This window comes from Antechinus flavipes, chromosome 2 (assembly GCF_016432865.1).
Source record: "Antechinus flavipes isolate AdamAnt ecotype Samford, QLD, Australia chromosome 2, AdamAnt_v2, whole genome shotgun sequence".
NCBI classification, from domain to species: Eukaryota; Metazoa; Chordata; class Mammalia; order Dasyuromorphia; family Dasyuridae; genus Antechinus; species Antechinus flavipes.
This window is the reverse complement of record NC_067399.1, coordinates 611,877,535-611,904,787: the sequence shown is the minus strand read 5'-3', so window position 1 is coordinate 611,904,787 and position 27,253 is coordinate 611,877,535. Positions and strand designations below refer to the sequence as shown.

The following is a 27,253-nucleotide window of genomic DNA, read 5'->3' as shown; positions in this document are numbered from 1 at the left end:
ATGTTCTCTGTCTCTGTCTTTATCTCTCTCTCTCTCTCTCTCTCTCTCTCTCTCTCTATATATATATATATATATATCTATCTATGTCTATATCTATTTCTCTCTCTATATATATAAAATATATATTATTTATATATATGTATGTATACATAAAAAATCAAACAGGAAATAGCAAATCCTTAAATTAGACTGCTTTTTACTTAAGGGTGGCCCTAAGCTGATTTCCCTCCTCTTGTTTATCGGGTACTTTCAACAGAAGAAAACAAAAAAACAAGACCCTTACCCCTACTCTAAAGTATCTAGTAAACTAATTTCTTCCCAGAAGTTTTGCTGACACTAACAGGACTTTCTTCTATGTTCAGTATGTTGCTATTGCTCTTTTTGTGGCAGCAAAGAATTGAAAATTATGGGGATGCCCATCAGTTGGAGAATGGCTGGATAAGTTGTAGCTTATGAATGTAATTGTTCTATAAGAAATGATGAACAAGCTGATTTCAGAAAAACCTAGAGAGACTTACATGAACTGATGCTGAGGGAGGTGAGAAGAACCAGGAGATCATTGTACACAATAACAGCAAGATTGTGTGATGATCAATTATGATAGACTTAGACAACTATGATATTCTCAGCAAAGCAGTGATCCAAGACAATCTAATAGATTTGGGATGGAAAATGCCATCCACATCCAGAAAGAGCTATGGAGACTGAATGCAGATCAAAGCACACTGTTTTCATTTTTTTTCTTTTTTCTTTTTCATATTTTTCCTTTTTGTTCTGATTCTTCTTTTGCAACATGACTAATAGGATATAGGTTTAAAATCATCATACATGTCTAAGCTATATCAGAATGCTTGCTGTCTTGGGGAAGGGGGAAGAATGGGAGGGAGGCAGAAAAAATGTGGAATTCAAAATCTTACAAAAATGAGTGTCAGGAACTATCTTTACAGATAATTAGAAAAAAATAAAAAAGTATTAAGTGGGGGAAAAAAAACTTGCAAAGCTGCTTTAGGTGACTAGGTAGCACAGTGAACAAAGTGTTAAGCCTAGAAGCCAGGATAACCAAATAAAATAATATTTGTAAAGGACTTAACACAGTGTTTGGCACATAGTAGGCACTTGTAAAAGCACATTCCCTTTCCAAAAAAAAAAAAGTTGCTATTGAAGAAAAAAAGGAAACAAGCAGTTTCCTGTAAATTTTTCTGAGTCATCCTTTCTTCTTTATCTAAACTAACTCAAGTGGGAGAAGTAAGTTAATGCCCAAAGGGGGAAGCAGTTTCTTCAGGAATGTTTTCATGTAGCAGACTGACTCATGAGTCAGAAATACCAGCTTTCTCACCCTCACTTATGTTAGGAAGCCGTTCCATCATAGTAGAATTCCTTGTGATATTTGTTGTCTCTGCCTTGAATATGTGAAACCTTCCAACCTCCTCACACAGGTTTTCTTTGGTTCCTCTCTCCATCTCAAAGCTAGGATTCGAGGAGAGACCATTTAGGGTTATAAAAGCAGAACTTTGTTATAGCCTGAGATCTACTCCTGGAGCTTAGATGTAAAACTCAAGAAAAGATGGAAATAGCCCAGTCTGTTTCTTCAAAACCTATTGGTGGTTTGTTGCTGTTGTTTGGCCATTTTCAGTCATGTCCAACTCTTCCTGACTCCATTTGGAGTTTTCTTGGCAAAGAGACTAGAGTGCTTTACCATTTCCTTCCCCAACTCATTTTTACAGATGAGGAAACTGAATAAACAGTTAAGTGACTTGCCTAGAATCATACAGCTAGTAAGTGTTGGAGGCCATATTTGAACTCAGGAGCATGAGTCTTCCTGGTTCCAGATTTCTATCGTGCCACATAACAATAACATGTGTCAAGCACTGTTTTAAGCATTAGAAAAATAATAATAGCTAGTATTTCTATAGCATCTTTAAGATTGGCAAAAACATTTTATATTTGTTATCTCATTTGATCCTTACAATAACTCTGTGATGTAGGAGCTTATTGTTATCTTCATTTTTACAAATAAGGAAACTGAGGCAGGCAGAGATTCAGTGACTTGCCCAGAGTCACACAGCTAGTAGCTGAGGGAAGATTTTAATTCACATATTCCACTCTCAAAGTCTGAAACTCTAGCCATGTGGCCATCTAGCTGTTTCAAGTCATACACTCACTGGACAGAAAGTGTTGAGATGAACATTAGCCAATTAGTCAATCAATATTTTTTAAATGTCTACTATTAGCCAGTCATTGTGCTTTGTCCTGGAGCTACAAAAAATGGAAAAGACAGTTCCTGTCCTCAAGGAGCTCTCAATCTAATAAAATACAAGAATATCTGGGGCCCAAATTTATATTATTCACCATTTTGAGAACCACTATCTTCAAGCCTTTAAAAAAAGAAAAGAATTATAAATGGGGATTGTGTCAGTAGGATGTCCTTAGCTTTGCTTTGGAATCTGCCCAGCTTGGCAGCTGTATTCTGCCACACATACCCTACTCATAGCCATAATTTCTTAACAATTTCTTCAGTGTCCCTTGAAGCAATTATATCTTTATCCCACTTTCTGAAATCTAGTTTACTCATTCTAAATGAGATGTCTCCTCTTCCCACTCTTAAAAAGAAAGAGTTCCTTTTAATTCAATTCTGCTGGTGTATAATCTATGGATATTTTGGCCATGCTCACTGAACTTTCCTTTGTTTGAATTTCATAAAATAGTTCTAAGCTTCCAGTGAACAGAAATAGCCACATGGAATGTTTGCTCTTTCTCATAATCACAGAATTAAAAAAACATTTTATCTAGACTGGACCTCAGAGACCATCCAATTCATCCTTTATTCAACTGAGATTCAGAGACAGCAGGGAACTTTCCCAAGTTTATACAACAGTGACAGATCTGGGATTTGAATCCAGGGCTTCTGAATTACACTCTTAAATACTATACAACATCCAGATATTCTACTCTGGAGGCGTTTCACAAAAAACAGAACAATATTTGCCTAGCTGGCTGGCTAATCTACTCTCTAGCTCTATCTCAAGAATAACAATGTTTTTATCCACAAGGAATTTTATCAACTCTTTCTCATTGGTTCTCCCCAATAGTCCTGGGAAGAGGCTCTGAGTAGGGAAAAGACAATTTTTTTCCATTTTAAAGTTTGGTAAACTAAGTCTCAGGGAGCTCAAATGACTTGCTTCATTATTACACAGGTTAGTGACACTTGACATTCAAACTCAGGTTTCAGTTTTTAAGAAATCTAAATCTATGTGTGACCCCAGGCAAGTCACTTAACCCCAATTGCCTCAACAAAAAAAAATAAAAAAATCTAAATTTAGTATCTTTTCTATTATAAGATGTTGATTCTCTGGAACATAATATTTGTTAAATTTTGAATATAGCTATCAAGTAGTAGTCTCCTCAAGATGTGTGCTTCCTAAAATTATTGCTATTTGTGTCAGTTGATGATCAGGGTAGGAGCAGAGGCAAGTAGAAAGCTTTCTTAATGTTGATAAAGTATCTACAGTCTGGTGTGTGCTTTATTTTATGATTGTTCCAACTTCACAATTTTTAAGATATCCACTATTTCTGTGTTCATTTACTTGTATGTGTACCTAGAATACTCCACAGGAGTATCATTTGTGGTCTAGGGTCCTCCAAAGAATTCTGGGTTCCTATGGATGAGTTTCATTCCTGAAGACCTGACCTGAGAGAGTTTGCTTACTTAGTTTCTTATGCTCTTATCTGGATTTCTCTAGTAAAATCATTTACATCTAGATATAAAATACATCTAGACTCATGTCTAGATTTTCCAAATGTAGGTATTTTATATTCACCTAACACTTTCAGGAATTGAGTAGGGGGTCTACTTTTTACTTCCCTCACTAAAGAAATTGCATAAGACTCCAAGAATTCTTAAAAGTCTACTCAAGCACTTCTAGAAGGTGAAGGTACTTAGGAATGGTTGCCCACTAATCCCCTATTCTCCTCTGACTTGCCACATCTAAGCAATTTACAGCAGTACTATGGAGGCTAGAATGATGCATATCTTCTGACCTTTAATGAGATGTCAAAAACATTCAGTTGGTGAGCCTTCTTTTTCAGAAAAAAAATGCTGTTAAGGAAACCCTTTTCTTCTGAAAGGCCAGGTTCTCCAAATAGAAATTTATGAACTTGGGGTTACCCTCAAAGTAATCTCCAAGGCAGATGATATCCAGAAAGAATAGAAGAAGCTAATTAGGAAGTGGATGTCCAGAAGCTCCCCTCTCAGACTTTCTTGGGCAAGATTGTGATTACCACCATGTGCATCTCCTGAAAATCATCCTTTTCTGCTCACAGGAAGGACAGTATGATCTGGCCATCCAAAGGAAAAGTACAGGAAAGAGTAATCACAGCTCCATTGTATAGACTATGAAGACAGCAGTTCCTCATTCAAGTAGTGTCAAGAAACATTTACCAAGCACCTAGTATGTGTCAGACACTGTCCTCCAGTGGCAATCCATGGTCCTGGACCTCTGTCATCTAGTCATTGGGAGGCAACCTCAGTCTTCCAAGTCTAAACTGTAAAGTGTCAATGGTCCAAATTCACCTTCATGGTAAATACTCTTCAAGGGACCACAGCAAGATCGATGCTCTATAATCTTATCACATTCATTTGAGGAAAGACTTGACAAATTCATCAATGAATCTCTTGATCAATTCCATTTATAGAAGTCTCTACCCAATAAAATGCAGGCTTCTTGAGAGCAGGAATTGTTTTTCATTTTGTCTTTGTTCTTCCAATACTTAGCACAGTGCCTGGCACATAGTAGTGCTTATAAGTTCATATTGGAGATAGTTGTCAGAATTTGAACATTACCTCCTTTAAAATGTACTTTGTCATTTTGGGTTGTTTTTCATTTTGGCATCTGAAAATAAAGGATGGGTAATTTTGGAACAGAATAACTTGACACCAGATCTTTGCCTTTCATGTATCATATGTTTCACTCACTTTTTTCCTTTTTTCTTCTTTTATTACAGAGCAACAAAAGCGCCTTAATAATCTAACAGGTAAGTAGCAATCCTCTTTGTCCTTTTTTCTTTCAAATGCTCCTTCTGCTAGGGCAAAGCATTCCATTCTCTTTCAATTCTCAAACAGTGCCATTGGCAACCCAGTACACTGCCTAGACTACACTGAACTATTCTTAAAATATTCCTTTATATCTTTGTATCTATTTATAAGAAATTAAAATTGTATTAATATGTATAGATAGGTTATTTTTTTCCTACCAGATCATCTTACTGTTGACTAGTGAGATCTATACTGGAATCCTACTTCACATTCTCTAACTTTACACACTCTGAGTTTTCTAGTACCCATATATCTCTCTCAGCCTGAAACTTACCATCCTTTATTTTATGAGGTAAGCCCATACTTACCTCCATTTAAAAAAATCAATTCCTACAAACATTGACTACTACTAATTATTATTTACCAATTATTGACATCACTTAAAGAACCTGATGCTCTCTTATAACGTGGTAATCAGTCTTTTTAGGGACAGTTATAAGCTCCCTTCACTTTTAGTGCCTAGCTACCTGCTTTTAAAGTAATTCTCCAGATTCTAACACAATCTAATAGTCACAATAATCATTGTAATTATAGTAAACCATCATGGCAAAGTGTACTCCCTGACCATTGGTTTAAGAATTAAGTGCCTTCTTCAGGTATCAAAAATGTTCAGTTGGTCTTTTGACTATTGGCAATGAAACCCACATCACAGAGAATCAAGGTCAAAGTAAAAAAAATCAGTAGAGTTATGGAGGTACCAATGAAAATGTAGAACCAGGTTATGATAAATCTAGACTTGCTACATTTGGAGGAATTAACTTTTAAATCATCTTCTCAGATTAGAGAATTGGACTAGATAATCCCCAAAGCTTCCAGCTCTGAATTTTTTTATAATGATTTCCATAAGGGTTATCTCCACTTATTTTTAACCCCACTCTGCTACTACCTCACTAATAAGATAATATGTTGAACAAAGAAACAACAGTTCTCTTAATATTAAATATAAACCTTGCCCCACATCTGTTCCATATTCTGAGCTATAATCATGCTTAATTTGACTTTGGCTTTGCCTATCTTCATATTACTATCCAAAGCCCAACCTATTTCCTGGCTCAAAACTAGGAAATAAAGACTAGCATACAGCTCAGAAGTATCAGAAAGTTGTGAGAAGATGGTTTGTCTCTGGCATCTTTCTCAGCTTTCCAAGCTTGGTCATTGAGCCCACATACAGTGGCAGGGCTTTTCAAGGAAACTATGGTTAATATTCCTAAATTCTTACCTTCTGAATCCAATTCTCCCTGTGCAACAAGAGAACTGTTCGGTTCTGCAAACATATATTGTATCTAGGATATACTGCAACATATCCAACTTATATAGGACTGCTTGCCATCTAGGGGAGGGGGTGGAGGGAGGGAGGGGAAAAATCAGAACAGAAATGAGTGCAAGGGATAATGTTGTAAAAAAATTACCCTGGCATGGATTCTGTCAATATAAAGTAATTATTAAATAAAAATTTAAAAAAATATATTCCTAAATTCTGAGAGTGGATATGATGGAAAAACATATCAGGAGAAGGCCTGAAAAGTATATTTGTACTTCTCTAGTGTGTGCTTGCTGTGATCATCTTTTATGTAGGAAAGGAATCAAAGATTCATTTATCATCCATTGCCAGAAATGTTCACGGGCCATATGGATTTAGGGCATAACTCTCTCATTCTCTAAGGCAACTGTCTGCCTAGATATATAAGAGAATGTGGTGTCAAGGGAAAAGGAGGCTCCTCCAGTCTGTATGGGCCAAGAGAATGAATTATGCTGCCTTAGAAGGCCATCTTTAAGGGGAAAGATCAAGCTGAAAATGGTTACAGTAGGCCCTCCTGGAATAAAACATTGCCAACCTTTGCCCTATGGCATTTGCATTTGTAGGCCTTTCCCAGGATCAAGAAAGTAAATATGGAAACAAACTCACTTTTAAAAAAAATTTAAAACTGATTTTTTTTCTAGTGAATACAAAGAGTACTGGATAAAGCCAGGGATGAATCTTTTGGATACTTTGAAGAATTTCTATCATAAATACAAAAAATACACATTATAATTAAACTCCTGAATTGCAAACAAAAAGTGTTATGTTGGATTTTCACTGTGTGTTGGTGGGGAGTACAATTTGACCTTCAGTTTATCTTACTCTATTCTAAAACATGTAAAATTATAATGGAGCATCTACTAGAAATTGCTCTAAACTGATTTTTAAAGGGTAGAAGACCCTTTGAAACATAATAACAAATTTTCCAGAAGGCTTTCAGACCAAGGCTTCCTTTCTACTTATTTTCTATTCATTTTTAAGAGTTTTGAATTTCTTCAGCCTGAAAGTTATAGGGAATTATTGAGTTACATGTATATATGACCATTACTACTGTAGGGCAACTAAGGCTTTGTTCCAGGGCACAAAAATTTAGAAAAAACTGACATTTTTCCATAGTAGAAATGACTGACCTCATCACCATTAGCAAAAATAATTAAAAAGATAAGAAATAAGAAAATAGCTCTCTCCAAAAAGATTCCTCCTCCTAGTCACATATTCTCGGGTGACTATTTTCTGGTCTTAAAAAGCTGATTTGAGCACATGGTTCATGATATTATATTTTTTTAATGCTGCTTGCCACTGACATGTTTTGTAAAGTTTTTCTTGGGTGCTAGAATTACCGGCAGTATCTCTGTCCATACATGATATTTTTATTCATTTCCCAAAATGTTTTCCTATTAGATTAAGACTTTTACAAGCAGATTATTTGATGAGACATAATTTAAAATTATAAAAGGAGACACATGTTTCTGGGCGCACACTTTTAGAGAGCTCTACTCTAGAAGAAGAGAACGTTCATTATTGCAACATTAAGAGCAGAGATAGGTATTTTGCCAGCACTTCAAGTTCCCCAAAGTATCACAGTGTTGAGAAAAACCTCAGAAGATTTATGGTCCAACCTATATCTGAATAAAAATGTCTAGATTTTCACTGAGAAGCAGTAATTCAGGCTCTGCACCATGACCTCCAATAGAAAGAACACTCTCTCTCCTATGGCAACTGATTGTACTTTAGACAGCTCAGTCTGCTAGTAATATTTCTTAGAACAAGACTAAATTTGTCACCTTGTAGATTTCATCTCTATTGTTTCTATTTCTGCCTTCAATTCCAAATAAAGGCTAGAGATGTTAAATAGCTTGATTATTAATTATATAAATGTTCAAGTCAGAATTAGAATCCAGGTCCTCTCATTTCAAATTTCACATTAATACTTCACATTTGTGTAAAACCCTAATTTTTAGGCTATTTTCACATTTACCATAATTCATGGACCAGAAACAGCTTTCTTTGTTGACATGAGTCAGATTAAATAATTGCCCCAACCTTAGACATCCTTGCAATAGGCTTAAGGGAGAAATTCCTTTACAAGTAAAAATGTTAGTGAATAAGAGGATGGTTGAGAACCAAACAATCAGTTTATTGAAGGTCACAAGGAAATTAAATATGACTATAATTAGTAGAAATGATTCTATCTCTAGTTACTGTAAGTGCCTAATTCTTCAACCTTTACATAAAATAAATAAAACTAAGAAATACAAGAATATGAATATTCAGACATCAATGTTACACCATGTACTGTCTCATTTCAAAAAATCTGAAACAAGTTGTTCAGTTTCCCTATATCTCATTTATGATTGAGATCAGGTATTGTGAAGTATTCATAATGAAGAAAATAATAATACAGTTCCCCTTTAATTCTAGATCCTGTACCAGAGAGAAAGGATGAAGAGAAAGTAGATTCAGCACCAACGTGGGAGAAAGGTGTTCAGCTTAACACACGACCAGACAAAACAGTAAAGGATGAAAGTAGAAAACTGGTTAAGAGCCCTCAGTGCCTAAGTGATGGTTCCATGGATGAAGTAGGCATTCCACTAAGGGTATGTGTACCACTCTAAGAACCACCATTAAGCCAAGGTTTAAAACAAACTTAGTACAACACGTATAGCACCAGTTTTACACACATTCCATATATATTTTGCATTTATCTGTTTATATGTATATATGATAAGAAAGATAAGTAAGAAGACCTACAATATGGTTTCATGGCTAACTACAAAGTGGTCCAGTATGATTATTTCCATGTTTTCTTGCTTATAAATTATAATCAAATCATAAACACAGAATACATCTAGAATCCTTTTACTTTCTGAATTTCTTTATTTAACAGCATTTGTTCTGTGTACAACATAGCATCTTTTTGTTAGGTGATAATACAGAGAAAAAGATAAATAAGAATTAATTCCTATCTTAAATTATTAAAAATCTCATGGAGGAAATTAAAAAATAGTAAATCATAAGACAAAAACGGGATATTTTGATTATATAAGACAAGGAGATATATAAAAGGTATTCTTAAAGTTCTAAGGAAGAAAAAGATAATTTCTGACTGGAGCATTCAAGGAAGGATTGATGGAACTGGAAGAATTTCTCAGATTGATGTATATCTACAGTGGTACTAAATCGATAGGAAGTTTTTCTTGGTACTAGGTTTAAATGTGCCTCTGGGCAACTTCAATCTGATTGTTCCTAGTTCCTTCCTCTTATGCCCAATAGAATAAATTCACTGCTCTTCCACTTTACAGGTTTTCAAGAAGACAACTACCATGCTGACCTGTTCTTCTTTTCTTCCTTTTTGGAACTTATTCTCCATGATATCTTGCTATATTTTGGTTTGGGGGAGGTAGTGTTGATGTTAACTGTGGTTCAGTAAATAAACTGTTAGATTTGGAGTCAGGAAGGCTTAAGTTCCACTCTAGATTTAGATATTTACTGTGTGATTCTAGGAAATTCATTTAGCCTCTGTCTGCCTTAGTCTTCTTAATTGTGAAATATGAGTAATAATAACACCTACCTCCCAGGGTTGTTGGAAGGATAAAATGAGGTCATATTTGTAAAGTCCTTCGAAATAACCTGAAAACACTGTATAAGTGTGGGTTATCATTATCATCATCATTATTATTAACAAGGGACTTCTTCCTTGACACATCAGGGCCCTCTGCATGCTCTGGATCCAGGGTTTTTGGAAAATATGGCATCAAAAGTTAAGGGGACCCCTGACATTCCTTAATAATTATAGATCTAGAAAGGCTAGCTACAGCAATAAGACAAGAAAAAATTAAAAGTATAAACTTTGACAAAGAAGACTTTAAATATATCTTTTTGTGAAAGATATTTTTGTTTATATTGAAAATCCAGAATATAAAGAAATAAATCAAGATAGAGATCTAAATGTAAATCATCAAGCTAAGAAAAACAATTTAGATGGATCTGACTTTGTTTATCACATATTCCAGTTTACTTGTAGTATCTTATATGATTTTATTTATGCAATAAAAATTCTAAACTATAAGATTTTGACTACATTTCTTTCTTTCTTTTTCATCTAGAACACTGAGAGATCCAAAGACTGGTATAAGACGATGTTCAAACAGATCCACAAACTTAATAGAGGTATTGATTTTAATTTGGTTAATCCCTCTAGTGATATTTTGATTGTAATGATTAGGCTACAGCTTTCCATTGGTTCAGAGGCTATAAATTAAACATTTAATTGTTAAACATTTGTTTGCCTTGATGCATCCACACATCTCTGGAGCTGGAGAGAAGGGTGTTTTTGTAACTGACTCAGATTTGGAGTTGGAGTTCTGCTGTAAAATCTACTTTCTCAGTCACTTGTGGGATACAGGTTGTGTTTGCAAGGCTAAGCTTGTCTAGCAGCCCCCATACAAACCTACTGGTGGAAAGCTGAGCTCTGGGTCCTTTTCTTGTATGTTCCTCCTATATGTCAGCCAGAGATAGCCATGGTGGGTGGAAGTGGGGAAAGAGCATTGGTCTTGTTGACAAAATACATTGGGTTTTGACCTGGCTCAGTTACTAAAGAGGAGTTTTTTTTAACTTCTCTGTTTCCTCTCCTCCCTAGTAAAAACAACAATAATAATAGTAACCATCTTTTATATAGTGTGAGGCAGTATAATAATAATAATAATAAAAGATTTAGTCTTGCCTTGATGCAAACAAATATTGGCTGTGTGACCGTTGGACACTTGATGTTCCTGGCCATTCTGCGATGACTGTAGATGGCAGAAAAACTACCAAACTGCTTTGATATAGAAAATTTCCATATCTGGGAATTCCTTATATTAATGAAATCATAGGTCCAGTCCCTATCCCTATTTACATAGTATTTTAAAGCATGCAAAGTGGTTTGATTACTTTATCTTGTTTGAGTTTCACAATAGCACCGGGAGGTAAGTATTACAAGCACTGGGCCTTCCCAAAACCTGAATGTAATTTTAAGTTTTAATACCTTAAAACTGCACTAAGATTTTTGCCATACCCAGGATTATACCCCTGTTTTTTTCAGATGATGAAACTGAGTCTCAGTTAAGTGAGTTATCTAGATTCCCACAGTTAGAGATTTTGAATCCCCATTCTTATTTACTCCAATCCAGCATCCCTCTTGGTGACGTATGTTTGAATTTGTGACCAAGTGCTTCAGAAAGCATGGAAGTTGGTATAATTATCACCTGTATTCTTAATTATAATTATCTCAAGCTGGAAAATGGTTCTTGGCAAATTGCCTCAGGAACCAGACTTGAGTTCACACACCAGAATACCCAGTGAATCCACTCCAGTTGGAGAAGGTTCACTTCCAAGTCCAATCAGACCCTGAAATGCTGTCTGATAGCCAGCCTGCTGAGCGAGCCCCAGCATGGTGCCATAGGCAGAACCTTTCCAAATCTCTGCCATATTTTCTCATGTGTTGTTAAAAAAAATGATAAGCAGGAATGCACCTTCTTTCCCAGTGGGGTCTTCCAATTGTTGGCCATTCTCTATTCTTCCTCCACATAGCTAAAATCAAGTCTACATCCCAGATATTGATGAGACATCATGAAAGTTGTTTTATAAATAGTATATATCAGAATTGGATCTCAATACTGCCTCTACAGCATTGAAATAGTCTGCTTATAAGAATCATAATTGTCATTGATGTCATTAATAACTAGCAAACAAAAAGAATTTAAATGTTAATTTTGCTATATAGGGTGCTCCAAAAGTTTTATTGCAGTTTTAAGCTTCAATAAGCTTAGTTTTAAACTGCACTAAAATTTTTGGGATATTCTCTATTTCCACTTACCAGGATGTCCATGTATGAGAATTTTTCCTGTAAGTAAATAGGTACTATATTTTTGTATGTTTAAGATAATCTTGGTGCAACTAATTGTTTTTATCCCTTTGTTCTTCTGTGATCAACCACAGGTCCCTTGAGAATTAGAACACTTTTTGTTCCCCGGACTTCCAGTCCGGTGGCTGTTAGGCAGACTATTGGGTGTGGTCATGGTCTCTTGGCTTCTGTTCTGACCTGTTGGCTTAGAGCCTGGCACTGCCACTGCCCAGATGCAGAATCACAGGTGTATGAACTACATGGAGTGTTGGATGGTGGCACACCCATTCCAGTGGGACTCTTTGAGTCCCTGTGCTATTAACTCAATCCAAAATGAGAGGCTCTGAACAATGTGGTCTCTCTGCCCCAGTCACTAGGGATCTCTCTAGGGTTTGGCAAATTGGGAATCTGGTTATTTGCCTTATTTATAAAATGAATGTCTTTATGAAACATGCTATGATGTAAGTATATTTGTATGTTAAACACTTTTATTACCTATCATTTATTTGAGGTTGTATTTTGGAACCTACAAAAGTAGCAAAAGCTTGAAACTGTTCTTGGCTATTAATGGAAGTTGGAATTTCTCTCACGATCTCTTTGGGCATATCTATAATTCAGACAAATGGACTGAATACTTTTCCCCCAAGAGCGCTTAGGATTCTTTGGCTCTTACTAACTGAAATATAGTATGTTCCTCAATTCCAGGAATCTTTCTAAACTGTGTATGTATGGATTCTCAGCCACTCATTTTCTCCATTTATATCTTCCTCTATTCTTTTTCTAAAATTCACGCCTCTGTGTAGACACTCCTGAAGAAAACCCTTATTTCCCCACCTACAAATTCCCAGAACTTCCAGAAATCCAGCAAAAATCTGAAGGTACCATAAGCTTAGATATAAGCTTATCTGTTTGCTGCTCCTTATATTAATTCTTATAGTTCTGGGCTTTTTTTATTTATTATTTTTATTTTTAGGAATAAGATTTGGCATTTAGATTTGATTTTTTTTTTTTAGTGTTTTTCTGTTGACAAAAATTTAATTTCACTGATCTGCATGATATGATCTCTAAGATGACTGAATCCTTTCTAATTCATTAATCTATTTTTAAGTGTGATATCCATGTGTTCTAATAACACTAAAAGAGATAACAAAATTACTTGACATAGCCAACAGCGGAATTGTCAGTATCTCTCCCTCCTTGTGGATAGTCTCAAAAGTCCACTGCTTTTTTCTGCTACAGAAGACAATCCTTATTCTCCTACCTACCAGTTTCCTGCATCTACTCCTAGTCCTAAATCAGAAGGTAATTAAAGGAAAATCTTGTGACTCTTTTTGTGCCAGTGGCGTGCTTTTCATTTTTTCTCTTGGGCTTTTCCTAGTTGCTAAGGGACTCTATCCCAATAATTTGCTTCTCTTTTAATCTTTTGTTTTTGTAGCATTTTCTCCTTGCTCTCTGACGACATAACCGAGCATTTTCTTAGATTGTGTTTTTAATCTGTTTTTTTTATATGTGGTAGGCTGTGTAGTCTAACAAAGAATGCCTGAAACATCTGGGATGATAGAGCTATTATTGAGGGATAATAAATTGGAGCCACCAACCCAGGGCCAGGTACTTTGGGAATGGCTGGGTAGTGGGTCATGGAGGTAGCATCTTTTTTATTTTGATATTTTTCCCCCAATTACACATAAAAACAATTTTTAACATTCATTTCTTAAAACTTTTGAGTTTCAAATTCTCTTTTTCTCTCCTTCCCTTCTTCCCTCATCAAGAAGGCAAGCTATTTAACAGAGATTAAACATGTATGGTCATGCAAAATATTTCCATATTATTCATTGTGAATGAAAATTCAGACCTAAAACTAAAAATAAATAAATAAATAACCAAAAAAACATGCTCAAACTGCATTGACTCTATCAGTTCTCTCTTTGGAGCTGGATGACATTTTTCACTATAAGATGGAGTCAACATCTGGCAATAGAAAAGTGTAGCCATGACAACTGACTCTGAAGAAGACTTGAGGATGTTGTAGTCTACCAGCACCAAAGTCTGATAGATGGGGCTTTCTCTTCCCATCCTTGAAAATAATCCCTCAGGCATTCTTTCCATTCCTAGGTTTCCTTTGATATTTATCTTAACCTGATTTCACTTAGATTAAAAAAGGAAAAAGTTGAGTGTGGAATTCCAAAGAACTAGTACTGGGAAGTAGGAGACATGCTAAAAGGGATGTCCTAGAGAGATGTATAGACTTGATTGAGATTGACAGATTTCAAGGGATAAGAGACCAATTATGTTGAGAGATGGTATTCAATTAGTATGATTTCCACTAGTATGGAAGATAGATAGATAAATGGATGGATAAAGGGAGGAAGAGAAGGAAGAAAGGAATATTTACTGAGTGCTTATTATTAGACAGATTTGTGTGTGCTTTTGTTGGATGAGACAAAAACCGATGAGGAGAACATGTTTGTTTCTTAAAAACCAATTGCTGAATTTATGACATCCACTTCTGAGAGTTTTTAAATATACGTAAGAATTTAACCTACTTTTGTGGTGAGCATTGCATCCTGGAGAGCCCTGTTTTATAAAGGAAGGATTACAAAAGGGCATATACCAGAGAAAGATGTTCTTCTATTGGGAAGGTACCTTGTATATAGAAGTAAAATGTCAGGATGAGAAATGTTCATTCTTGCATGAGGAGTCAACATCCAGAGGCATGTCCAGGTGGCTTGGGTTAAGATGTAGATCATCAAAGGACAGGGTTCTTTTTGTTTTGTTTTGTTTTTAATGTTCACTGCCCCTTATGGACATGGATCCCATTATTTCAGCTTCAGTATTGTTTTTGATTCAGCTGAGCTGACCAACCCAGATAATCCTCTGTCTATACTCTTAACTGAAAGGATCAAGTTTATCCATTCATTCACACACCCTCCACTCTAGCCTATCCATGCTTTATGCTAGGTATCTTGCTAAATAAAAGTTGTTAGTTTTTGTTAAAGCTGGATGCTCATTTTGGGACTCCACAGTTTGAGCAAGTTATAGAGAATCTGGAGAGAATATAGTGAGAATAACAACAACAAAAAGATTAAAAGATTGAATAAGAAAGGATGTTGGCTAGAGGCCTTGAAGGTCACATTGCAATCTGTAGCTGATCCAACTTATCCTCTCCAATGTCAGCCCAGTTTGCCTGAAAACAGTATTTCAGAGTCTAAAGTATTCATTCAAAAAGTTTTCTGATATCAGACACCATCTCCAGAAAACCTCGGGAACAAGCTTGAAATAAGCTTTAGGAGAGAACTGGAGGCACTTAATTTAAGGAAGGGAAGAACTTCTTGCATATAAATGTAGGTTATTTCCTAAAGATAAAATGTCATTTTCACTGAAAATTAAACAGGAAAAAGTAGGTTATATCATAGCAGAAAGGTTTAGTCATTGTATGGGACAGCAACCTTTATCCAAATTAAAATCAGACTCTCAAAGTAAAAAGCAAAAAAGGATTTATTACTATCTCATGAGAAAGGGCAACTCCCAACAAAGTGTCAGCAGAGGAGTGCAAAGTGCAAACTGCAAACACAGGATTATAAAGACCCTAACACAGAACACCCCCATTCCCTTTCTGACCTTTTCTCCCGTTGGCTGGAGAATTCTGAGTTACTCAGAGACTAAATATGTACCTCAGAAACAAAGAATACTAATCAATAACGCACTCTTTTACTGTATTACGTACTTAATGATAATGAAAAGGGGGAAGGGGAACTGGAGGGAAATGTTTATCTAAGATAAATACCTGCAGTTTTTAGCTATTAGCTCAACTTATTATTGCAAAGTCTCAAGTCACAATTAGGGCATAGGTCAAGGCCATGTCTTTATGAGAAAACTTCATTCAATTTATCCCACTCAGTCATAATCATATAATAATCAATAAACATTCATCAAATGCCTACTGTGCACCAGCCACTTTGGTAAAGCACAGGAGGTCGAAATAATGAAAAAGAGAGTCCCTTTTCTTAAAGAACTCAAGAGCATAATGGAGAAATCTGAGAAGTCCCAGAGCAAGACAGCCAAGTAAGAAATGAGAAGATATTTTGAGCTGAATTCCCTCCTGATATGTGGATTTGGGCATTTGTGGCCCTCCTCCAGAAAAAGGGTAATGATGAGATGGAGTTACCAGGCTAATGGGATTTTGTAGGAGGGTGAGGTTTTCCCAATAATGGTCTTTCTGGGGCATGGCAGAGAAGTCAAGTACTGAAGCCAGATGAGAAATGAGGATTTAGACATTAAAATATTCACCAATAATCATTGGTCTCTAAAACAAGTTATTGGGAAATATACTACCCTGGAGAACTCTAAGCACAAGACTGAAAAATGTCCAATGAAACCTCCTTATTTTGGATAAATTGGAGAAAAGCCTGTTTGAATTGTTTGCTGTTCAGACACTTGAGTCATGTCCATTTTATGACCCCATTTGGGTTTTTCTTGGCAGAAATAGAGAAGCGATTTGGCCTTTCTTTTTCCAGTTTATTTTACTGTTGAGGAAACTGAGGAAAACAGGTGATTTGCCCAGAGTCACACAACTTGGAAGTCTCTTGGGAAAATGAGTCTTTCTGATTTCACCTAATTTTCCTTCCTGTTTGTATTATGGGCTGGTTTTAAGAAATGTTATCTTATTATTTCCAGATATTCAGGATCCCATTTTTGGGTTTCTATATTAATGATCTGCAGTTTCAGGCATTATCTAGGAGTTGTGGCAAATTCACCAAGTACAGATGGCTTTCCGAGCTCTGGTGAACAGTTTTTCCACTTCTGTTACTGTTAATCTAGGGTCAAAGAAATTTAGGCCTGGAAACAAAAACCCTGTTAGAGAACTCTAGAACTTATCTCCCTGGAATATAGAAGGTATTTTATATGCAGAAACTAGAACTGGAGGGCACTCTTGAATGAATAGATCAGAATTATTTTTGATTAGCATGTCAAAGCCCCAATAGCCCAAGGCTGGCCTAAATTTACATTATAATAGTGCTGCTTGTAAATAACCTTTTTACTCCACAATAGCTTGAAAAGTTTATTCTAAAGAGGGAATAATCTTGGTTCTACTTTTCCTGTGTACAAAAGTAAACTTCAGCCTAGCATAGGTGGAGTCTAATTAGGTTTAGGGAAGCCAGAGTTAATGAGATTTAAATCTTTTCTTTCTGGAAGAGTAGATTGGAACAATCATTTGAGTCTGTCACCTGCCAATTCTTGGCATCTTTGGGTGATGAAGTATTTTGAAAGGGATAGTGTTCTTGTCTCCTCGTTAATAGGATGAAAACGGCCCTCTCCTCCAGTCCCTCCCCAAAATGTTCCATTGGTCTTAAGAATCCTGATGCAGTGTAAAAAGGGTGGGAGGAGAGGTGCTTGAAAAATAATACTTAATAAAAGAGGAAAAAATCCTTTTCTTTTTACCTAACACCATTTTAAAGTAAACATATTACAATTCATTTTACTTTCATCTTGAGATCTACTCAACTACTTCTTGTGGTCCTTATACATTGCTGGTTATCTGTGGCTGACAGATTTTATTCAGAGATTCAGAAAATGTTAGCATGCATCTTGTGTGATTCCCCCTCAAGCTAGTCTCAATTTATAGTAAGTAAAGTTGGAACTGACCTCTAGTGTCATCTAGTCTAACACATTTATTTTACAGATGAATAAACTGAGGCTGAGAAGATTGCTCAGTCAATATTTATTAAAGTGCCTATTACATGCGGACTACTGGGCAAGAGGCAAAGATAATGGACTGGTTTGCCTTTTCCTTCTCCAGTTCATTTTACATATGAGAAAATGGGCAAACAGGGTTTTTGATTTATCCAGATTTATCCAGAGCCACACAACTATTAAGTGTCCTAGGGGACAACAACAACATTGTGTAGATCACTGTGCAGAAAGGCAAAAAATTGTTCCTGCTCTCAAATAATGGTACAACATGCAAACTATATACAGGCAAGCTCTGTACAGGATTAAATAGGAGATAATTAACAGAGGGAAGTCATTAGGATTAGAGGGTATTGAGAAAGGGGATTTGAAGGAAGCCAGAGGAAGAGATGAGAAGGGAGAGCTTTGCAGGTCTGTAGGACAGACAGGAAAATACCTGAGTAGAGAGATGGGGAGGTCTTGTGCAAGGAACAGCCACTGGATTCAGTCACTGGATCACAAAATACCTAGAGGAGATATAAAGTGTAACAAGACTGGGGGATAGGGAGAGGACCAGATTGTAAAAGACTTTTGAACAAATTGAATTTTATATTTAATTATGGAGTTGATAGGGAAACACTGGAGTTTATTGATAAGGAGGGGACATCATCAATATTACACACTAGAAGATTATTTTGGCAGCTGACTGGAGTCAGGATTGAAGTAAGGAAAAACTTGGGAGTAGGAGAATAGGTCAAGGTGATTAGGGCCTGCACCAGGTACTGACAGGATTGAGGAGAGAAGGGGAAGTATATGAGAAATATTACAAAAGTAAAATCCTTGACAAGAGACTGGCAAGTAGAAAGTGAGAGAGTGGGGAGTCAAAGATGACCCCTAGTTTGCAAGCCTGGGTATCTGAGAAGATGCTAATATTTTCACCAGTGAAAGAAGTTTGGAAGAGGGGAGAACTGTAGGGGAAGATAAGGGTTCGGTTTTGGATAGATTGAGTTTAAAATGTCTATTTTTTTTTCCAATGGCTTTGTCCTGTTTGAGATGTATCAAAAGCATTTAGAGGTGCAATAATGGAGGTCATTGGAAAGATTAAAGCTGCATAAGCAGATTAGAAAATTGTTAGCATGGAGATGATACTTGAAGCCAGAGAAGATGAAATGAAATGAAGGAGTACAGAAGGAGAAGGGAAAAGGTCCAAGACAACTGTGGGACTACCTACAGTTGAGAGCATGACCTGAGTGAATATCCAAGAATCATCAGAATCAAAGGCTATAAAGCAGTCAGGAAGGATGGGAATTGAGAAAAGATCCAAGAGGCCACAATCTCAGAGGTAATCTGGTTTATGAGAAGATGGGAATAGTGAAAAAATCATTATATAACCAAAGTGGAATGGATTCTTAACTAGTTCTTAAGTATAGCTCATTATCAAGATATAGTGCAGTTAGTTGGCGCTGTGGTGCACAGAGTACTGAATCTGGACATAGGAAGACTCAAGCCTCCTAAATTCAAATCTGACTTCAGCCACTGTGACCTTGGGCAATGGACCAGGACACTTAACTCTGTCTCACTTTCCCCATCTATAAAAATGAGCTGGAGAAGGAAACAACAAACCACCCCATTATCTGGGCCAAGAAAACCCCAAATAGGACATGGAGCTGGACATGACTGACATGACTGAACACTAAGTAGTATAATAGACAGATTTCATAGTTTAAATCCTGGTTCTTAGTATCAGTTTGAATTTGATCAAGGCACTAAATTTCAGTAAGCTTCAGTTTTCTTGTTTGCATTAGTTCATCTCTAATGTTGCCTTAATTCATCTCTAAATTAGGTGCCATCCAAATTGAATTATTTGCTGAATGAGCATTTATTGTCTCTAGCAGACAGCATTTTTGTCGATGGGATGCACCTGTTTTGTTAAGAAAGTCAGTGTAAAAGCAGCATGTGCTTAATAAAAATATGAAGTCTCCAAATCAGAAACACTTAGGATTTAATCCTTGGGCATTTACTTGCTTTGTGATTGTGGGCCAATCATAATTTAGCTTCCCTAAGGGTCAGTTGCCTCAGTCTCCTCATCTATGATATAAGAACAAAAATACATGTACCTCACAAGGGTTTTTGTGAGGTTTTTGTATATGTGGCACATTTAGGAGAACTTTACTTGTGATTTTTTTTCTGGCGTGAAGAATTTTGGAAAGCAACTTCCTTGATCAATGCTGATGGGCATCTGCTCTTCAATCAAACACTGAGATGTTAAATGACTTGCTTAGAGTCTGGCCAGCCTTCGCATCTACTACTCCAATGCCTGTCCTAAAGGTCTTGGAAAGCCATTAAAGAGCTACATGAATGTGAGCTATTATTATTATCATTAAACATTATAAAATAGTGTATTATTATAACAAGTTACTATTATAATTTTACTACAATTGATTACATTATGTGAGGCTTGTATTTGCAAGGCTTCTCTTGAGAGATTATTTTAATAGCTCACATTAATTTAGTGCTTTACAGATTACAAAGTGTTTGACATATATTATTCCATTTGATTTCTATAACAACCTATCGCCATTGATGCTATTACTATATCCAGTTTACAGATTTTTTAAAAAATGAGATTATTAAGTCTGAGCGAGGATCTGAATTCTTGTCTTTCTGATTTCTGTGCTTTATCTACTGTGCCATCTTCCCACACATAAACAGCTAAGTTATTAAAAAATAACAAAGCCAAATCAATGACTTTGGGAGCATTGAACTTCTATAAATAAATGGACCAAATGGCTTGCAGAGATCTTCTGTCAATACTCTTTCCATTCTTTGGAACTAGGATAACCTCCACCTGGGCACACCCACTGATATCAAGCCCAGCTCCTCCAAACCTTTCAGAGTTCCAGGAGGCCAGAAACAATTCATCCCCTGGAGGTCAGCATGATGATGAGCCCCTCTAAACTTGCTTGTCAGTTTAAACCTCAAGACCCATAATCAGGGTCATAGAATTTAGAAACTGGAGCTGGAAAAGACCTCTGAGATCATATAGGTCTGCCAACCCATTTCACTGATGAGGAAACTGAGTCTTAGACCAAGTAACTTTCTATAAGTCACACGATTAATCTGTTTGCAACCCCAGGTCCTCTCACTCCAAATCTAGAGCCTTTTCCATGGAATCATCCACTCACTCATTCGTTCATTCATTCATTCACTGAAATGTCCTCATCCTTTAAGAATATAGTCACTTCTATGATATAAGAGCTTGAGGCAGATTGTTAGAGGGTGTACTTGGCATTTCAAGAGTATTGTTCTTATCCTGTTGTCTATTAGTCAAGGCAAGTTCTCATTTATTGTCCTTCCTCATGTAGCCCTTGTCTCTTATGGGATCCTTGCCAAGTGAGCTATGACCTAGAAAGTCTGTTTACATTCTTTTTGTGTTGTTTCTCCTCCCCACATCTCCCTCCACCTCATTTTTTCCCAGCTTAACAACCAGGAGTATAATTATAGGGAATGAAGGTAATCTGGGGCCACCTGAGATTATTGCTAATTACAAGGTTGTTTCATAATGAAGAGCGTTAGAAAATTTTTCTCTTCTGTTCCTAGATGGACAGTGCACTTTAATGGATTATCAGTAATTGATTTTTCCCAGGAATATCTAGATTCAAATTAAAATAAGCCCCTGTCAGCTCTAAAGGATTTCTAATAATAGAATTTCTATCCGCCTGGTGATCAGACAAAGGACTGTTGTAATGTACTGGGCAAGATCCGGGTCTCTTGCCCCCAAACTACAGAAAATGCTGCCCAGAGGAGGTGCTCAGCTACTTAGAACTTTTCTACCTTTGCCCTCCTAACAAAAATCCCCTTAGGAGCTCTTTGCAAGGGAAGCGGAAGAGGCTTAGTCTGTTCTGCTGGACAGAGGTGAGAGTTAGAATCTTTTTCCTACTTTTGAGTGGAGAAACAGGAGGAGGAAGGAGAGAGGCCGGGGATGGTAAGTCTCTTCCTTACCCTGTTGGGACCTGGGAATCTGTTTTACTCATTTTTTTTTCATGTTCAATGTTCTTTTACTCATATTCATCCTCTTTTACACCTTTAGGGGAAAAAATCCCTAGCCATCTCTATATAAAAAATCCTTTATTTTTACTATTCCCTGAAGTCTTCCATTTCTAGGAATCTCCCTACTTGCAGTCCAATCCCGTCATCTCTAAGTGTATTATTAAACAATTCTCAGGACTCCTTTTTGCTTCTAAAACCTCTTTTCTCCCTCTGTGTGTCACTGTTTCTCTCCCTACATGTATCTGTCTCTATTTTCCTAATTTTTGTGTGTCTATCTGTCTATCCATCTGTCCATCCCAAAGCCTTAGCCTTTATTTCTTTGTCTCTACCCTTACTTTTCCTGGTGTATATTTAGATAGTTGTGGTGGTAAGATTAGAACCTGAGAAAAAATATCAGGAAAACGCCATTGTTGCAACAGTTAAAAAAAAAAATTAATAAATTGAAAGGCTCAAGATAAATGTAATCATTACATGCATAATCATTTTTACTAATGCTTGGAATGATTATGCAAATGTATTCTCTTGACACTTACCCCATTCCTCATTTCTGATAACTTCATGCTTTTTATAGGCCATTCATTCTTAATTCTGGCTTTTGTAATAGCCACATAGCGGCTCTGGTTATTCCAAAGAGACTCATAAAATCCTCAATAAATAAGTAATGTTTTTATGGCACTTTAATTAGAAAAATAAATATATATCCTTATAGCCTTCTCAAGAAGAGTAGTTCATCCCACATCAAATGAGACTAGAATATGAAGCTGTCATCCCATACAAGCTGAAGAATTGCTAGTATAGAAGGTCACTAGGTGGACAATGGAACTAAACAAATACCTGACATATAACCAGGATCAATATTAGTTCTCTTGGTAAGTTGTTGGCATAAGAAATTCCATTTGAGAGTCGTATTTGATGTTTGATATTGTAGTAGACTGGATAGAAAGCTCAACTTGGGGTGACTAAAGGCTTGGGTTCAAATACTGCTCCTGATATTTACTGAGCTCTTTGACCTTGGGCAAATTATTCAGCCTGCTTAAGCCTCAGGCAACTCAATAGAACGTTTGTATTTGTATTACAAGAGCAATTAATTGTCACAGTAGAATAGCTTGGAGTCAGATAGACTTATCTTTCTGAGTTCAAACCTGGCTTTAGTCATTTACTACTGGGTGACTCTGGGCAAATCACTTAACCCTGTTTGCCTCCTGTTTCCTCATCTGTAAAATGAGCTAGAGAAGAAAATAGCAAATCCTTCTAGTATCTTTGTCAAGAAAACCTCAAATGAGAGTTAGATATAATTAAACAGCAACTTCTATTATGAATAGTTTTCTATTTATGTTGATGGAACAAGAAGTTCTTTCATGCTCATGAAAGATCATGGATTTTTCATGCATTTATATTTTTGTACTGAGGAGAAATCATGGAGAATTTCTATTTGAGCTGAATCTTTGAGGAGTGGGATTTTGATGGACTGTTGTCAAGGAAGGGGAGGGAGGTTTATAGGCATTTCAGATAAAAACTATGTTCAGGTTTGGCATTTTCCTCACACCAACATTTCTGTGAAATATTAGTACATTTAGCTAGATTTGAAGCTCATGACATCCCGATGGATTAGTTGTAGTTCAAAAAAATGCTAACAGAAATTGTAATCATTTCTTCTGGTTGCCCAGTTTTTCCTCTTACCAGCTTTTCTCTAATGTTGGTTTGGAAGCACATTAATCAGAAGTCTAGCAAGAACCATGAGCTGGTACTGGAGCTCCTATGAAAATAGCCTGGAGTAGAACCAGCATACCACGGGCACACTGGGGCAGGTGGAAGACCTCACTAAGCTTGTGCCAGGCAGGGGAGCAGAACCAAGGAGAAGTGGGAATCATTTAAGTCTTCCCCCGCTCACTGGCTTCCCATTTCTTGACCTTGGAATTATAGCCAGGTGAGGACGCTTGATTAAATTAGTAGAAGGGGCTCTCACAGTACAGCCTTCAGGTACTAGTTACAGTTTGCCTCTTAGCTTATGCCACGGACATCCCTCAAGGCTTCTGAGTGGCTGGTTTTTGTTTTTGTTTTTGTTTTTTTGGAGGTGGGGTTCCAGTCTCTTATGTCCACACTACAAACATCTCATTTGTTCCCATAGTGAAGCTTTTGATATTAAATTCCCTTTCCCTTTGCTTTGATTTTTCTGGCATGTCAGGATGCAATTGAATAACAAGCTGACTTTTTTTTTAATCAAATGGATTCTTTTACCTTACTAGCTTTTAATCTAATTATGCTTTGTTTTGTTTACCAGATGATGATTCAGAGCTCTACTCCCCTCGATACTCATATTCTGAAGACTGTAAGTGACCTAGAATTATTTAGTGGAGGGTGGAGGAAGGATGTCATCCTTTCTCAGATTTGCTGGGAAACTAAGAGACATAACTGAGTCTTTTCACCCTTCTCTTTCCCCCTCCCTCAATAGCAAGAATTCCCTTTTCTGTGCCTCGCTCAAAAAGTGAGATGGAATACATCGAAGCGGAGAAGGTGGTCAAGAGGTCTGCCACGCTGCCCCTACCCTCTCGCTCTACGTCTTTGAAATCGAGCCCGGAAAGGTATTTCTTCATTGTTTTACTCACCAGTCTCATTGCCATTGTCATCATCATCATCAAATGTTTATTGAGAATCTGCTGCATGCTAGGCACTGGTCAGCCAGGAAAACTTCCTGGCCATTTCTGGTAGAAATTTCTTTTTGCAAACCTCTTGCCAGATCTATGCCAGCTTCTTGAGTCTGAGCCATGAGGGTAAAAGGTAACAACAAAGAAATCATCAAGCCTCTCTTTCCAAGTTCTAGAATACTGACAAGTTCTGGTAGTATAGCAATGAAATATTGTGTAAGTTTATGACAGGGAAGGATATAACAGACTTACTCAACCCTCTGTTCCATTTAGGCTTAGATCATGATGTGACTTCAGTCTTTGAGAGCTGATACCCATGAGGATTCCTCTCCCTTTTTCCCAATAGAGTCTTGTGGATTTTAACATTTAGTTTGTGGGCTGGCAGGACTGAGGGCCCAGATTAAATTTAAATTTTTAAAGGAAATGGCAACTTTAGCAAAAGGCTTGACTTTTGTTCCAATGCTGATGTCAGCTGATTGTTAATTTATGAAATGAGGAAATTACATTTTCTGTGTCATGTCCTGTACTATATTTTTGGACCTTTTCAATTCTGAACATAGCTGTGAAGATGTTGAAACATATAAGGGTTGCAGTACAGTTTCTTCCATCTCACAGATCAGGTATTTGGCCATCTCTATTCCAAAATCTTCCAAACCACAAAAAGATAAATCTCTCTGTGTGTCTCTCTCTGCCTTTATCTCTGTTTCTGTTTGTCTCTCTCTTTCTCTTTTCTGTCTCTCTCTGTTTCTCGTCTCTATGTGTCTGTCTGTCTCTGTCTCTTTGTCTGTATATCAGTGTTTGTGTCTCTATCTCTGTCTTTCTCTTTCCCACCTTTTCCCCCAGATTTCACATAGCCACACATAAGAAGGAACTTCTCAGGTAGTGTCAAAGACACAATTATTTCAGACCTTGTGACATAGTCATCACCTTTGGTGTACCCATTGACCAAGATCTTAGGCAGTTTTCATCCCAGCCCAGTGAACAAAGGTTCCCCAGAAACATACATAGTATTAAGGAACCCAAATGCAGATACAGAGAAAAAAATCTTGCAGTTAATAATACCCCAGAATTGCATTATTTTGCAATTTCATGTGGCTCTTGTGCTCTCTCCTTCCTAGCAAGACATTTAGACATTTGACATGCTGTAATGGTTGGTTTAAGGAACAACAGGACACCCGATATGTCCCTGGCAGCCTTTTTGCCCATGTGTTGCTTTTACAGTCAACTCCAGAATGATCGAAAGCATGGTGCTTCATTAGACCTAATGATATTTACTGCTGCCTTCCTGCTCTCCCAGTTCAGTTGCTTTTTGTTCATGATTTTGGTAACATACTCCTCACAGACATTCAGTCTTTAAGAGCAAAGTGACTTTAATGTCAGCCATTAGTATACTCTTTGTTTGCTTTATTGCTAGGTAGTTGAAGTTTTTAGCTGTCTCACAAAATAGAATATGGGCCATATGCTTTGGTCTGGCATCCATAGACACTAGTCTCCTTTCCCAAAATTTGAAAAAAGAATGCTTCTTTATGCATCTAAACCCTAAATTTATACAAAGAAATGAAAGAGCTAATTTATACTGATGGATAAAGTGGAAATCCCACAACTTATTTTAGTTGAAACTATTCCCATTTTTTCTAGAAAAAAGTTGTATAAGCGCTACTTTCCTTGAGCCCAGACGTTATAACCTTTTAGTCTTATGCCTTTTCTGCCTTGGTCTTGTTCTGTATCCAGAATATCACAAACCACAGTAGCGGGGAAGTCAGTGTTACTTTGTAGTGAAGCCATAGATAAATGAAAACTTGGTTAACCACATCTGAAATGTTTCCAACTCTAGACCTAGAGAATTTTTCCTTTTCTCTATGCAGCATTTGAGAGCTCAGTTTCCTGGCTCACGCTCTTCCTTCTTGACATTTTCTCTATTAGCATGTTTTGTATGGAGGTAGCCTAAGATTCCCCTATACCATGTTTTCACCCATAAAATTCAACCATTCTATGGTGAGGACAATTATGTTGTATTTTCTGCATAACAAACCCATTTACCTACAGAGAATTAAAACCACCATGATATAGTAAAAAAACAAACAAACAAAACACCAAACTAAGAGTCATAGAAAGGAGTATATAGAGGGGACACTGACCTGATATAACATCATGGATATATACCTAGAAGGGACCATTGGACTCACCAACCCTGTATTATTCCAACACTGTTTTTTAAAGACAGGGAAATTGAAATGTGCTCAGACTGCATACATAAAATAAGATTTGAACTTTGGTCTTTATTTTAACTCCAAGTTCATTTCTTTCTACTCTACCATAATGCCTCCTCTAAGATGGGCTCAAATCCTACTTCTGCTTGTTGTATGATGTCGGGCAAATTCTGTAAAGCAAGAGAGCTGGATTTTATCTCTAAGCCTTTCCAACTTTTTAATAGCTTGTGATTCTGAGAGGCAACATGGCGTAATGGATGGGGCACTGGTCTTGGAGTCAGAGAGACCTAAATTTCAATACTGCTTCAGATCCTTACTAGTTCTGTGACCCTGGATGGAATTTAATTTCTTTTGACCTCACCTTCCTTATCTGTCAAATGAAAGAGTGAATCCAATCCTCTGAGA

The 27,253-nt window shown here is 36.7% G+C and overlaps 1 protein-coding gene across 50 annotated transcripts in view; it reads left to right on the top strand.

Annotated features, from left to right (window-relative positions):
• SORBS1 (sorbin and SH3 domain containing 1) overlaps positions 1-27,253 on the top strand; it is a 350,893-nt gene that overhangs the window by 255,650 nt on the left and 67,990 nt on the right. For 29 of the 50 annotated variants that reach the window (XM_051981698.1, XM_051981697.1, XM_051981725.1 and 26 more), the window contains 7 exons: positions 5,002-5,031; positions 8,814-8,989; positions 10,499-10,562; positions 13,080-13,154; positions 13,516-13,578; positions 24,275-24,322; positions 24,446-24,575. In XM_051981698.1, the coding sequence (XP_051837658.1) occupies positions 5,002-5,031; positions 8,814-8,989; positions 10,499-10,562; positions 13,080-13,154; positions 13,516-13,578; positions 24,275-24,322; positions 24,446-24,575 (586 nt within the window). The remainder of the gene's footprint in view (positions 1-5,001; positions 5,032-8,813; positions 8,990-10,498; positions 10,563-13,079; positions 13,155-13,515; positions 13,579-24,274; positions 24,323-24,445; positions 24,576-27,253) is intronic. The other 21 variants (XM_051981748.1, XM_051981746.1, XM_051981747.1 and 18 more) reach the window with 2 other exon arrangements.